Source organism: Sitophilus oryzae, unplaced genomic scaffold (genome assembly GCF_002938485.1).
Source record: "Sitophilus oryzae breed Bouriz unplaced genomic scaffold, Soryzae_2.0 scaffold_213_pilon_pilon, whole genome shotgun sequence".
Taxonomy (NCBI): domain Eukaryota; kingdom Metazoa; phylum Arthropoda; class Insecta; order Coleoptera; family Curculionidae; genus Sitophilus; species Sitophilus oryzae.
The window spans coordinates 1,342,801-1,359,349 of NW_022146767.1; the positions used below are offsets into that span (position 1 = coordinate 1,342,801).

The 16,549-nt window shown below is 33.9% G+C and overlaps 1 protein-coding gene across 3 annotated transcripts in view; it reads right to left on the minus strand.

The window, feature by feature from the left end:
• The window catches only part of LOC115884211 (histone-lysine N-methyltransferase PRDM16-like), a 208,202-nt gene that overhangs the window by 84,761 nt on the left and 106,892 nt on the right, over positions 1-16,549 (minus strand). Inside the window, exon 1 of one of the 3 annotated variants that reach the window (XM_030902712.1) lies at positions 812-1,101. The exons of the other annotated variants lie outside the window; for them this stretch is intronic. Within the exon in view, the coding sequence (XP_030758572.1) occupies positions 812-818 (7 nt within the window). The 5' untranslated portion in view covers positions 819-1,101. Of the gene's footprint in view, positions 1-811; positions 1,102-16,549 lie in introns of those variants that run through there. 3 annotated transcript variants of the gene reach the window in all.

The window sequence follows — 16,549 nt, forward strand, 5'->3', positions numbered from 1 at the left end:
AGTCAAAAGTCGATAGAGTTTTCCAGACGTTCACCCATCCAATAATTACATCGTTCTAATGTCGCTTAACTTCAATATAACCGATAGAGAACCGGGGTGTAATTTAAAGTATATTTTTATAAAAAAAAATATATAATTGTTTAACAAATATACCTACATATCTACTGAAGTTAAAATTAATAAAATATTAATATGATGAAAAAATCACTTACAAAAAACACACTTAGAGAAAAATAAAAATTAAAATTATTAAGAGAAAATTCAAATCAAAAAAGGTAAATAAAAAAAATAAAAAAATATTTATTTCTACAGTGGTAGGTAGTCTATTTATACACATTATATTTAATAATATATACAGGGTGAGTCTTAAATAATTGCAAATATTTTTAGAGGTAGTATATTTCGACCCCAGAAACACGATTGTTAGGTTTTTTCGCTATTTTTTTTTAATTTGAAATTTTTTTAAATAATTTTTGGATTTTTTTTAAATTTTTAGTTAAAAATCATAATTTCTTGATAATATGACAACATAAATAGTACATTAAATTTACAATAAAGAAAATCTAGAAAATATCCAATGGTTCACTAAATTTAAGCAAAAAATAATGTTTTTTGGCAATTTTCAAAATAAAATAAGTCGGTTATTTTGGACTTATTTAAAAAACGGTAAAAAGAAAATATATTTCTTTTATCAAAAAAATTGTTAAAAATAAGAATTAAGGAATAAATCTGTATTGAAATAAACATCTAATAATAAAAAGAAAATGCCAGATCTCAAAATCAATAAATAATAAAAAAAAATTTTCCTTACCAGTCATTATTTTTCTTGGCCTTGATTAAATAAAATGTCTTTACCAAAATGATCAAAGTCTATATCAGCATCATCACAGAAAAAAAAATCCAAAATAATGTCACTCACAGTAGCACGATGCCAAAAATAAACCCAGAAAACCAAAATCACACACGACGTTGTACAATTACGTAAACTGCTAACTTTTCAGCGCATCACATCGATCGATAAGCGACGTCCTTAATCAAACAGCAATAAATAATTTGATCGTTCCCAATTAGTGTTCCAATTCCATACGCAACTGATCGAAACACGAGCCCATGCACACTGACAGATCACCACAGACACCGGAGATTCAGCCGGAGGACACGACGACCGGCCGGGATAAAGGAGGCGGAGCTTAGGGAGGAGCCTGATGGGCGGAGTCCCGGGTTGAATCCCGAGGGATAGTTGCGAGCTTCTGTCTTCGCTCTTCGCCCCTCTACCTCACCCTTTACCTCGCGAGCTCTTCTCTCTTCCCGTTTATGTTTCTGTATCCCGCTATCTCGATCGCGAGGCTGTGTGTGTGTTGAATATTAGTGTGGTATCGACGGGATTGGCGAGGTGGGATGCTGATAGGGGTAATATTGTATTCCAGCACGTTATTTACCTGTTATATGTTTTGTTTTTTGTACTAATATACAGGGTTCAAAAATTACAAGGCGTATACGATTAGCATGGATATACTTAGGCAAATTGGGACATGTTCTAAAAAACAATAAGCATAACACCTGCAATTTACCTGTGCAAATATATTATGGACTGGAAATATTTCCAGTCCCAACAAAATCATTTTTGAATTAACTCTAAAGTTGCGTTTAGCTTGAGCAAGCAAGAGCTGAGCGTACGTGAACGGCATTCGTTCGTGCTCTCGGCTCCGTTTAAATTAAAAACTTATGTTTCAACAAATAAAGTGATCCACTTGTGCGCGCATAGCAGAGTTGTCCCATACCGATCAATATTTTTTTTTTTTGACAAAGTAGAGCTATGTCAGCAAAAGAGGGTTATGATCAGTTCAAAAAGTTTACGAGAATGGCCAGACCAGACTTTGAATATTTACTAAATTTAATTACACCAAAAATTACGAAAAAAGAAAAAAAAATTAGAATAGCAATATCGCCAAGAAAACGCTGAGCCTTAACTTTACGTTTTTTGACAAGTGGATCGTTATAGCAGCCTAGAGTATCTTTTTAAAGTTTGTCAATCTTCCATCGCGTATATTATTCCCGAAGTAGCGATTGTAGGTAAATTTCTGCGGTTTGTATCGGATTCAATGAAGGTAGAAGCAGATGATGGGGTATTAGTATAGATCTATATTCTGAAATATTCATATCAGATGTACTTGGAGAAATAAGGTCGTGATAGGAGCTGCTGGTGTTAAATGTAACGGAATATTCATTACTGAAAGCTGGGGACGTTTGTAGGGGAGAGACTATGGAAATATTCTTATATACAGGGTGTCCCTTAACGACATGCTGATATTTAAGGAGGTGATTCTATGTCCTAAACATCTTAACATTTCAGATACAGTGTGGTACAATTTTCTTCAAAATATCTCTGACGGTATATTTGATACACGTCTTCCATGCAGCAAAATGCTTATTTTGATATACAAAAAAATTGTTTTATTTCTCAATTTCCTTCCAGCCGATGCAGAAATGATTCGCGTCGTCGACTATGCGTCAGAGAGATAAAAAATGCTTAAAGATGAATGAAGAGATATGAAAGTAATTTTTTGAAAATTTTGAAAATAATTTTTATTTTCAAAACTCTTATATTTCCATTTAAGTCAGCGGTGTACCATTTCCTCCAAAAATATTCATTGTAAAACCCGTATGGACGGCACTGGTTAAAATAAATAAAATTCTTTGTACACCAAAAAATGTATTTTGATGCATAGAAGACGTTCAAGTTTCATGAAGATATCTGTAATAAAAGCAGACTTATTATAAAAAAGAACTCTAAACAACTGAAAGGGCTATTGAACGATGTATGCTAGGGGACCCTCTAAGAAACAAAATCATGATGAAAATATCAGGAGACAAACAAGCGTAACCGATATAATTCAGGGAGTCGCTTAAGATGAAATGGCAATGGACTGGACAAGTTGCCTGACTAGATAAGCCCATAAGAACAATGTGGAGGCGAAGGAAAATAAAAATATCTAAGTGTTGGACGTCCACAAATACGTTGTGATGTCCGGCACCTATAGTTTTTGCAGTAAGGAATTTAGAATATTCTCTAATACGTAATACGTGCTCTTTACTAGGACGTATTTTAGGAAACTATGGCCACTATGGTCACGTATACAAGGTGTCAGAAAAGTGAAAATGGGGTGTGTGAATTTAGTCAGCAATTTAGATAGCAAAATGTATTGATATAGAGATGAAAGACCAAGGCTAAGGCTCTGTTGATTTTAGTCTTAGTCCTGCAGTCTATGTCTATAGTAAGTAGTCTTGGTCTTGCCGCAAAACTTTCGAGTAGTCTTTTCGGTTAAATTTGTCTCTGAATTTCCTACCAATCTGACTTCAACCTACCATAAAAGATTCTTGAATATATTTGCTACATTAGGAATTTTAAACTTTTAAATTTGTAAGGAACGAGGTTCAGATTCCAAATTTTTGATGTTAAATTTCTGTAAAAGTTTTTTGAAAATTTTTACTTGTTTACAGTAAAATATATAAGTTTATCTATTTATGTTATACCCTACGATATTATGTATATTCGGTTTTTCAAATATTCAAATCATATTTGATCGACAGAAGTACCTAAATCCATATGAATTCCTTATCCCTCGTTTTGTCAACCTTTATATTGATGCACAAATAAATATTTAATATATGACCTTCATTTAGGTTATTTAATACATACATCTCTCTGGCTGTATCTATTTGTAACTCTTTATCAGTGGCGTAGTTAGAATTTTTTTACATCCAGAATTCTTAAAAATAACGCCTTAAATATAGTTTATCATAGTAGAATTTAGAATTAGAATTTAGAATGAGTGGGAGGGGGGTTAATCACTTCGACCTTACAGATCCATTGTGTCCCCCTTTCTTGAATCATAACTCATCATACAGTCCCAGGGCTTTGACAAAAGCCAGTATCTGGGACGGTTTTATAGAGGATAGTTCTCTATCTCCAATATCAGTCGTACCAAAATTCATGGCACGAATGGTTGTCGTCTCGGCGCACTCAGTGATGAGGTGTACTGGTGTTTCACCATCTTCCCCACAGAATCTGCATTCGCCGTTTCTTCTTAGTTGCAATCTACTGAGATGTTCATTGAGGAGACAGTGTCCTGTTAAAAACCCCGTGACAATCCGAAGATTGTTCTTACTCAGATCCAGGAAGATCTGTGATTTTTCTTGATCATAAGCCCCCAGAAACTTCTTCGAGTGTCTTAGACCATTGCAAGATTTCCATTCCAGGTTGCGGATGGAATCTTCCAAGTTCTTGAGTTCCGCCTTGAGTTGGTTACCACTTGGAAAGCAGAACGGTTCTGGTCCAGTTAGTGGAGTGTTCGCTCCTTTCCTACCTAGATTATTTGCTTTTTCATTGCCTTCTATCCCTTGGTGAGCAGGCACCCAGTGTAGGAGGACTTTGTTTTCTTTGCCTAATTTATTCAGCTTCTCTATGCATTCTTTGACCAATTTCGAATTGATTGATACTGAGTTGATCGCCTTTAACGCTGCTTGACTATCAGATAAGATGGCTAATTTCTTGTTTCCGATAGTTCATATCTAAGATAAGTTGTACGCATCTCTCGATAGCGTAGATTTCTGCCTGTAGGATACTAGGGTAAGTGCCCATTGGTTCGGAGTAATTAGCTCTCGGCCCAAACACTCCGATCCCTGTTCCCGTATTGGTTTTGGAAGCATCAGTATACTAAGTTATGGTATACGGATATTTTTATCCCTCGTTTTGTCAACCTTTATATTGATGCACAAATAAATATTTAATATATGACCTTCATTTAGGTTATTTAATACATACATCTCTCTGGCTGTATCTATTTGTAACTCTTTATCAGTGGCGTAGTTAGAAATTTTTTACATCCAGAATTCTTAAAAATAACGCCTTAAATATAGTTTATCATAGTAAACAAATTGTTGTTTTCTATGATAAAACTGACAACTAAAGAGACAGCTTTATTTATTTGTCAAATTACATAGAAACCATGCAACGCCAACCCAGCACAATATTTTTTCTACTCGTAATAAATTCCTTGAAATAATAATTTCTGAATATTTTTTAAAACGTAACTCGTTATGGAAAAAAATATTGTTTTATACACGACGATGAAATTGCATTATCGTCTCCCGAAATTAATTCACGAGTGATGAAATCGCGAGTTTTATTTTTTTGTATTTATTTTATCGTCTTGTATAAAAAATAACTATTAATTAGTTAACAATAATAAATAAATCATAAGTCTTTGAATTTTAATCACTTTCCTATCAGCCCCGATGATAATTAAGCTATGTTAAAAACAAATAAGTTATAAAGTCTATCTTCTTCTTCTTCATGTGCCTTCTCCTCATCGGAGGTTGGTGACCATCAATTGGAATTCCTCCCTGTCTTGAGCTAAACGGATAATTGCACTGGCCTCTCTTATATTAAACCACTGGCGCAAATTCCGCAACCAGGAAAACCGTTTACCCCCGATGCCTCGTCGTCCTTCAATCTTTCCCTCAACGATCAGCTGTAGGAAACTATATTTGTTATTTCTAAAAATATGACCAAAATATGCTGCTTTCCGTCGTTTTATTGTAGTCAATAGTTCTTGGTCCTTACACATTCTTTCTAATACTTGGAGATTTGTTATTCGTTCGGTCCAGGATATTTTCAATATTCGTCGGTTAACCACATCTCAAATGAATCCAAGCGTGACATGGTCCATGCCTTCAACGTCCATCCCTCGACTCCGTATAACAATGTAGACAGTACATAGCATTTGGTAGTTCGCCATCGAGTAGTCAGATTCAGGTCTCGGTTGCAGAGTAGAGTTTTCATTTTGAAAAAAATGTTTCTGGCTATTTCAATTCTATGTGTGATTTCTTCATCAGGATCCCATTTATCATTCAGCCAGCAACCCAAGTACTTAAATCTTCTTACCCTTTCTATATTTTGATCTTCCACTTGTATCCTGATATTTTCTGATATAAAGTCTGTAACCTTCACAAAAAAAATACAGGTGCTTCCTATACAAAACAGTGGCCATCTCACCCGACTTTATACCCTACATGTTCCGCCACTGGTTATAAGCAAAGAACTCACTCTCCTGTACCCTATTGTGAGATGCAAACCTCTATCATATCATTGCGCAATTTCACACGGTTGATATCTCTATCTGTGCCCATTACGTCGCTATTTAAATTCCGATTTTTTATCGTCCTCTATTTTCATTCTAATTTCTATTTGACGTCGGTGTCGGAAAGTCAAGCCACTTAAATTTACATATATCTCTTTTTTTATCCCAACCGACCCGGAGTAATTCGATACTTTTTCCGGGTTTGATGGTGGTGGTGTTTAAAAAACATAAATTTCGGATTTTTTTCAGGTTCGTTGTTGGAAAGTCATAACGGAAAATTTTGACAAATAATGCGTAACGGTTTTTAGTGGTTTAGAAAATTGGTACCTCTACTACACTCACCGCCACGAAAAACAGGCACCTTAAAATTTTGATGTATTTCAAAGTTTAATATATTGTGTTCTAGGAGACCGATTTTGATGATCTTTCGAGCAATTTGCAGCTAAATTATTTGAGTTTTTCATCATCTTCTCCTTCTTCTAGTGCAGATCCATTAATGGATGTTTGCGGTAACATTTTCCATTGCTACTCTGTTCCGGGCGGTGTATATTAACGACTGTATATCGTGTTAGTCCACTGTCTAATATTCCTCAGCTGAGACTTGCAGATCTTGCCTTCGATCAACAAATGCAAGAATTGAAATTTGGGGTATCGCATTATTTGCCCCAGGTATGCGGTTTTTTTTCTTTTTAATCAATTCAAACAATTCAATGCTCTTTGTCAACCCGTCTTAGAACCTCAAAGTCATCATCATCATAATAATTTTCAGCTTGTTCAACCATTTCCAATTATGGTGTAACTCCCTCACAAACACTCTTTGTAGTTGGGTCTATTGCTGTCTATTGTTGGCTATGCAGGGCCTAAGGTATCCTGCTAATTTCCTAATATCATGGTCCCACCTCAGGTTCGCTCTTCTTCTAGATTTCTTAATGGTATCTCGTGGGTACCATTCTGTAATTTTTTTTTCTTCTTGCCAGGTGTCCTGCCCATTGCCATTTGAGGGATTTGACTCTGTGGATGACATCTACCTTTTATCATATCCAATTTACTTCCAGCATATTTCGTTCCATTGAGCGTTGTGCGACCTGCAGTTTTCTCATGATGTCCGTTGAAAGTGTCCAGGTTTCGCATACATAGATGATGACTTGTAATACACATTGGTCGAATGTTTTCTTCTTTAGATAGAGTGACATTTTAGATTTGAATATGATTGAGTTTCTTCCATAAGTACTCCATGCTAACTTAATTTTTCTGTTGATTTCTGGATCCCGAGTTATTCAAAATATATATATTCTTCTGCTATTTTCCGTGTTATATAGGGTGATCCGAACTGTATTCCAGAAACTTCGGCAGCATATTCTGTAGATTGAAATAGGTAAAAAAGTTCGTATAAATGTATGTCCGAAAATGCTTAGTTTCGGAGATACAGGGTGTAGAAGTCTTATTTTTATTTCGATTTTTTCCAAATAATTTCTGAAGTAACCTCAATATTTGGATGAAAATTGGTGTCTGGGAGTTTTTTGGCATGAGAAATTTGATTTTGAGGTCAATATGACTCCTATTTGTAGGGGGCGCCACCTACATGTGTTTAAACTGTTTTAAAGAGTAATAACTTTTTGTCCGTACCTGTATTAAACTAACTGAGTGATAAAATACACATTTCCGTGACTTTTTACGTAAAAAATATTTCTTGGTAAAAATCGCTACAAGCAACCGTTCTCAAGATATTTAGAATGGAAATAGTCAATACATGCCATTATTGACAAAAAATAAACACGTTGAGTAGATAGTTATTTGACTGAAATAATAAATTTGGGAAATTTTAATTTTTTTAAATTAATCATAATTTTAAAACAGTTTCTGTTGAACTTTTGGCACAAAAACATTTCAAATTTATGATTTCAGTCTAGTAACTATTTAGTTGACATGTTTAATTTATGTCAATGATAATAGGTATTGATAATTTCGATTCCAAATATCTCGAGAACTATTACTCGTAGCGATTTTTACCAAGAGTCCCTTTTTACTTAAAAAATGCCGTAGATGTATATTTTTTTACTTAATAGTTTTATACAGGTACGGACGAAAAATTATTACCCTTCAAACCAGTTAAAAAATATGTAGGTGGCGCCCCCTAGAAGTAGGAGTCATATTGACATAAAAATCAAATTTCTCATGTCAAAAAACCCCCAGACACTAATTTTCATCCAAATATTGACGTTACTTCAGAAATAATTTGGAAAAAATAGAAATAAAATTGAAACTTCTACACCCTCTATCTCCGAAACTAAGCATTTTAGGACATATATTTATTCGAACTTTTTTACTTATTTTTATCTGCAGAATTGCAGATAAGCGGTTTGGTGGTTTGGTTTGGTTTTTGAGTTAATATACTCTATTATTTTGTAATGAGCACATAGTGCACACATTGTTTTTTTTTATTTTACTAGAACCTCCAGATACTTCGATGATAATAACACAGGTCTATTTTGAATACGATAAATCACAGGACATATCAGGTATGTTTTCTTAGAATTATTAGAAAGTGGAATGCATATTGAACTATTTTCCTTTTCTTGCGTCAAAACTTAGTTCCCAGACCAAAGAATCAAAACCGAAAGATGACAATATAATGACGACTACTCCAATACAAATAGTGACGTTAAAGCTAGTCGCGGACAAAAGCGATTGACAGCCAGTCTCCTTCAGGAGCCGAAGTTAAAAGTTCGTTAGATATAATGAGTAGTTCCCACCCCAGACGTCACGGCGCTACTTTTGTCTGAAATGCCGCAGCCGAAGAAAAGAAAGAAGCCAAACGACGCGGTACCATACTGTACGTACTGCGTGCGTGGATTCCTGATCGGATCGCGCTCGCATTGAACAATCGCCTCCTCTCGGTGCAATAAAGCACTTCCGCGCACCTTTCGACAGGGGTGGTCGCTAATAATATGTTGAGCGAGTTCATCGGGGCCGAGCCGTGCTGGGTTTTGTCTTCTGGAGAACGTAACCGAAGAAAACTACAGGGCAGGATCCGGATTTTTGTGGATAAACGTTCTTTTATCACTAGTCTATAAAATATTAATGTATTTCAACTTCGTGTCGTCCTTTAACTCTCGAAAGAGTATGGTGTCATCATGTCTCAATTTCGCGGATCGTTGTTCTCCATCCCTGTCTATCTTGTGCCTTTAGAAAAGCTTCTTGTAGACCGTGACCAATAATTTATTTAGTTTGGTCCACCCAGCGCGTCGAAGACCTTCCTCTTGGTCGTTTACCATTAATCTTTTCTTTGATGACGAGTTTTTCCAGTCCATCTGTTTTTCTCGAAATATACCCAAAGTACTTAAGGTATGACTGGTTTATTTTGGTTGAAAATGTAATGGCGACTTTCAACTGCCTGAAGAATTGAAAAGTTGGTCCGAGGTTCTGTATATGAAATTCGCAGCATTCTCAAAAGCATCTATTTTTTTCTGTTCGCAGTTTTCAGGGTCCAGGTGTCAGATTTGTGACTCTGGGATATTGCAGTATTTCAATTTTAGTTCATACTGTATCGTAAAACACTCCTCTACATACTTGATTTTAGCCCAGAAAATAAGGTTGCACAGTAATAAGTCCTGTATTTTTTCAGGAATCCCTTCGAACAAAACAAAATCACTTTTAGCACACATATCATACACTATTTTTTCTACAAACAAGTTTATGCTCGTATATATCAAGGTATTATTACTTTTTACGTTAATGAATAATTCATAATATGTCATTCTGAAATCAAATTAATTATGAAGTTTATGGTTGCTAGGGTAATTGAAAAATTCCAAACATTCGATCATTGATCATTTGTTGTCAACTAATGTCAAATTTCTGCCTCAACTCTTGTAAAATGATGGAAAGTGATCAAGAAACGGAGTGTTTCCCAGCAAAAATTGAAGAAGCCGCTAATAGAATTACTTTTGATTTATCACCCAGCAAGTCCAAGGATCACTACGAGTTTTCATATAATCAACATGGAATAACTTATTCCAAATATAATTTCACTAATGGTACATTTAATTTGAGTAAATAATTGTTTTACGTTGACTTGATTTTTCTTATTTTTTTCAATTATCGCTTCAGTGTTAAAAGTAAATCACGTGACTTACTTTAAATGACTTTTACCATCAGTGACATAATGTCACATTTTAGGCACTGACAGCATGCGTTAAAAATTACATTTTTACTGACGTTTGTAGAAAAAATATATTTTGGCAGACGATATCCAAAGATGACAATTGAAAAACAATTGATTTGAAAATCCTAAACTTGGAACTGGCTGGCATTGCCATGGCAGCAAGAGAAAAAAAAATCTTTCAAAAAGATTACGTAATATCCGAATTTAACAGATTAATTAAATACTCTATAAAATACTCTAAATATGAGAGCAAGACAAAGAGGTTTTAAGTATAGTTTAGAAAAGGAAATTATACATACCTTGGACACATTCTCAGCAATGACAAATACCACCTACCACACCTTATCATCGAAGGTAATATTGAAGTCAAACGAGGTCCAGACAAAAGACATATGTCGTGTATGAAAAACATAAGAGAAACTGACGTCAGAATAGCAGAAAAATGAAAAGAATTCGCTGTAGTTATCGCCAATCTTCATTGAAAAAAATCACCGGAAGAAGAGAAGTATATAAAATAACCTATAAAACTGATGTGCTATGACAACTGCCTGACCTTGACATCAATCAGAGAGTGTATTCTGGGTAAAACCCGGTCTGCTATACCCAACGAGACATCTTTAAATTATACAGCCTCTTCTGTTGTTTTTTTTTAAACGTGACCCAATTTAACCACCCTTCCACTCAATAACTTGGATTTTGCCCAAAATATAATTTATTTTTCTTAAGCTTGATTTTCATGCATCCGTTGTCCGACGATACGATGATACGATATTAATTTTATTGGTTGAATGTAAAGACTTCGATTGGTTAACCGTTTCTAACCAATCGAAGTCTTTAAAGACAACCAATAAAATTAATATCGGACCATCGTATCAACGGATAACGGACGCATAAAAATCAAGCTTTACTCGTTAGGAGATTTTGCTTATATCAAGAAAAAAAGAAGCAAATACTAAGACTAAAGACTACGAGTCCGACCCTGTGGCATTAGCTGTAAGAACAAGCACCATTATTTTATTTTCTGTTTAACGTATTGATGTCTCGAGGACATGGCATTTGATTTTAGTGCCTCTTGATGTCTTTACGTCATTTCACCCTTACGCGAAGGGCAAAAGTTCGTTAAAATTAAGGGTAAGACATTAGGGTACATGCTTTTTCTTATTGCTGTATTTAGGAATCCCCTTAGCAGATATCTCAAACCCGTACTTTTAATTTTATTATTGTACAATAATAGATGATATAGGAGATAATAGAAATAATAATGAAAGGGTTCATGGCTCGAAAGAATATATAACAGTGACAGTTATTATGTATCATTTTAATTTAAAACTAGATATACATGTGCAAAAAACAGTGTCCAAGAGTTCTCTTGGAGATAAAGATCGTTCTCATTTTATATGGAGAATGTTATTCATCTTCATTTGTAAGCCAATTTGACGCTTTTTTTATTGAACTCATTTTGAACTATTTTAGCCTAGTACAGTCTCTCAAATGTAGATTCAGTATACTTTCCAAAAATTAATAATATACATAAGACACAGTATAACACTATAAGAAGAGAACAGTTATATTAAGTATTTTCAGCTTATTTAACCATTTCTAATTATCAACGTTACTTTGAATGTGATAGACAATGATTCAGTTTTAAAACTAAAAGAGTTTCGGACTTCCATTGTCAAATTGGACAGAAAGTTGGACAAATTTGTCTATTGTTGGATATGCAGGCCCAAGTTATCCCTACTAATTTCCTAATAACATTGTCTCATCTGAAGTTTGGTCTTCTTCTAGGTTTTTTAATTCCTAATTGGTACCATGCTGTAATTTTTGTGGTCCATCTGTTGTCCGTTCTTCTTGCCAGGTGTCCTGCCCATTGCCATTTGAGGGATTTGACTCTGTGGATGACATCTATTACCTGGGTCTTTTGTCGTATCCACTCTATTCTTTTACGGGTTTTCTTGGTTATTTCCAGCATATTTCGTTCCATTGAGCGTTGTGCGACCTGCAGTTTCCTTATAATGTCCGTTTTAAATGTCCAGGTTTCGCATGCATAGGTCATGACTGGTAGTACACATTGGTCGAATGTTTTCTTCTTTAGATAAAGCTCAAGATTTAAATATGATTGAGTTTCTTCCATAAGTACACCATGCTTAATTCTTCTGTTGATTTCTGGTAGTAGAGATCCCGAGTTCTACGAGTATATTAGTTGTCAAAAATATATATATTCTTCTACTATTTCCAGTGTACTAATAGTTCGTTGTACATTACTTTATTTTTTGCTAAATTCATTTTGAAACCTACTTTATCACTGGCTGTATTTAGTTCATTAATTTCTGCTTGCAGTTCTTCAGATCAATTGGCAATTAGGACTATGTCATCAGCGAATCTTTTGTTGGTCTAGTCCAGTTGACGAAAGATTTCTTCTAGTGTTGCTGTAAACAGCTCTGGAGATATTGCGTATCCCTCCAAAGCTATTTACAGAAACACTTAAAGAAGTCTTTCGTCTGGTGTCTAGATCCAGTATACTTGTGAACAATTGATGATGTACATTTGAAACAGAATAACACTGTATGAAGAGAAGAGTAATATTAAGTATCTTAGTAACACGTTTTTTGATAATTTTATTCAAATAAAAATTCTAAATAATTTATGAGATAGCTTTCTCTAAAAAACGATAATCCCACAAAACCAATAAATAAAATATAACTACAATTCTACGTGGCAGACGCCTGAACGGCGAAAAAAAGATGTTAAACTGCGACGACACAATATCGGCGCCCAGAAATCTTCCATAATATATCCATGGATGGTTCTAATATACACTACACAAACAGGAGTAATAACCCTATTTGACACGGTCCCACATATAGTGAAAGGGGGAACAATTTCATATAAATATATCCGTCTCTTTCAGGTACACTGTCTTCGCAAGCCGCTTTTGTCTGCATATGTGTCTTTTTTCTCTCTCTTACTTTGGGGTTTTTAGATGTGCTGTCTCGCTTTGTGTTATTAGTTATGGGGGTAAGATAAATGGCACAAATTTAAAATATGTTTTTGCCTACGATGTCGAATTTATTCCTATTTAGAGACAGAGAGTCGGAGGGAGTGAAGACAATGCCAGTGGCATGTGTGCCGTTGTAGAAGTAAATGATTTTTTAAGCGGTCTGTTTGTAATGTATGCCAAAGCAAAAACTTGTTTGACAGCTTGAGATTTTTTATTTTGTTTAAAGTTGTAGTGATATGACAAGCATTTGTGATCGCTTTTCAGTTTTTGCAAAAGTCAACACCAAAATGATTTAAAAATAAATGAATTATTAGATATATTACTTTATTTTTTTTAACATTGAAAATGTCTCTGTTATCCTATATAAGGGAGCCCAAATCGAATAATTAAAATGCTACATTTGCCACACCATGACGTCATATATACAAGGATATAGGAAATCTCGGCGCAGCGGCGGCAGTCGGCCAGCGCGAGCAAAAACCATTACATCGCTAATTGTTTATTGATATATCTTTATTAGTTTAAAAGCAAAAAATATGGGGTTTGCTTTGATACATTGTCAAGACATAAGCGAAACTTTTAAATTGTTTCTTTTTTTCATTTAGGCCTCGTTTTTCGTTAAATGAAAGTTATATTAAAAAAAATCTATTTTTAAAACAAATTTTCGCATGATTGAAATGATTATCCATGTTTAAAGTTTTTTTTGGTCATAAGCGCTAATGGAAATGTTTTTTCGTAAATAATTATAAAAAATTACTCCCTACGAAGACTTTATTGTGTACTGGATCAAAAAATAAGTATTTGTTTTCTCTATACGGTGGTATTAATATATCGATTTTTGATGATAGTGCCCTTTAACCCGGTCTAATTTTGTACTATTTTCGGAATAAGGGTCCCCATATCACGTACTGTACTTCCATCCCTGAAAATTCAGCTTGTGACACCGAAGTGAGAGGTAACGTCAAAATAAGCTTTAATCTACCTACATCATAGGTAGGTGTAGGTACTCTAGGTATATTCTACCTAGACAGTAGCTGAACTAGCTGACAGTAGTAATTAATTTGTTATCCGATAAGTAGTTTGGTTTGGTTTGGTTTGATAATAAGACTAATTTCTTCTTATTGGTAATAAGACTAATTTCTTCTTATTCTTTTAAATATTACAGTGTTTTTTTTCCTAAAATGTTATACTTAATTTTAGCTTAAAATTAAAAAATCACAAATGGAGGAAAATATACGTTATTGAATAAAGTTTATACAAATCACTTTACCATAACAAAAAAGTAAAAATATGTCATGGCTGAAGATATTCAGGTGGCATTTCAAACATTTATCTATTAAAATCGAGATTAAAATAATAAAGTTGCGTAACATGTTATACACGAGATAGAAAGTTTCAGAATCGATTAATACGCAATACGCTACGCAGTCAACTTATTCCTATGCGCGGATGAGCGTCTTCAAGATTCGTCTTCGGCCAGAGTCACGACGCCGCCGAAGAGGAATCGGCCTACGTTTGGCTAAACAGGCTGGACACGGTGGAGTACGATATTGGCGAGTCTGAATATTTATAAAAATTTGCAAAGTAAAATATGTTGGAAAAATAATTAATCCATACATATATAAAAGCTCAAAGGGTTTTTTTGTTGCATCCATCCCGCCGAAAGCGCTTTACCAATCTTGATGATTCTTTTTTTAAATGAAAGGTATATATGTGTAGATTTGTTATGAAGTATTTTTATAGTGCTTAATGGCTATTTCTTTGTGTAAAACGACTAAATACTAAAACATACCTGAAAACACCTACACACAATACCTCCAGAAATAAATTAGTTGTCATTGTCAGTGGTGTGTCAGTTAGATTATATATTACGTTTTTAGATATTTTAGAGTGAGTTGATGCCGCCAGCTTTAGATACATAAATATTAGCACAAAGGTTCGTTTAAACGACATTAGTGAATTAGCTACACAAAGCGATTTTAGGAAATTCATCCTCTTAGAGAGTAAAATTATCTCGGAACAGTTTGTTGTATGAAAATTCCTTACTATTTCGTCTAGAAGAATGAAATCCTACAAAAAGAATTAGAAGAAATTTTTGAAATTCATCAACCAAATGGGTAAAGTTAGTAAAAATTTATATAAAACTTGGTGACGTCTGGATTATACACATAAAAATTGGCACAAAGGTAAAGCGAATTTATGAAATTTATACCCTTAGGGAGTAAAATAGGGAATGAAAGTTTGCTGTACGAAAATGCAATACTATAACATTATAAACCAGACAGTATAAAATTTTATACAAGGGTTTATTTAGTGACATCATAAGGAAATATATCTTCCTCAATTATCCTTCAAAGAATAAAAAATAACCTATAAAGAGAGTATTAGTGCTCTTAATAAATAAAAAAAAGATGAAAAATAAAAAACATCTATATGTTCACTAGCTCTCTATAAAGAAGTAAAAAATCATTTAAATCAATGCATAAACGATTCGAGGTGTAACGCGAACGTAGTTGCGAGAAAAAGCTAGTAATTTATTAAATTATTTTATTTAACTCATTAATTTTCATTGAAAAGGAATTTTTGTAATTCGCCACTATATTAGTTAAAAACTAAGAAACTCATATCAAATTTAAGTTTTGCGATTTTGACTTATACTTTTTATAAAATCTGAACACATTTTAAAAGAAAAAAAGTTTTTGATAATATTTGTGTAGATTGACTACAAGTTGTATAACATAAATTTCTACGACCGGTCTACCTAGTAGTCTGCAGCATCGCCTTGTGTGCAAACGTTGGCCTGTTAATCTGTGACGTGACGCACAACAGCCAAGAAAAACAGAAGCGTGGCTAAGAATTTAGTAATTTAAAAAAAGTCTTTTAGATACAGTAGTAGGTATTAAAAAGTTTTGTGTTTAAATGGGGTTTGCCTTTAACAGTTAAAAAATTATATCGTAAAGTGTAACTTTCCGTAAGAATTCTTTTTTTTTTGCTTGCTTGTTTTACGGATAGGTGCGATCGCATAATTATTATTGATAATGTTTTATTTAATTTTAACATTACTACTTTTTCAGTGAATCTTTAAATCTGTTGTTTTTTGTTAAGTTCGGTATTTAAACATATGTATGTAATACACTCATATTAACACTAATCATATTTTTACGTTTTTATTCATCATTTTCAATGCCCCCCCGGTTGCATCTTTGTAAAGGACTGTGAATTTTTTATTTTTCCAAACGA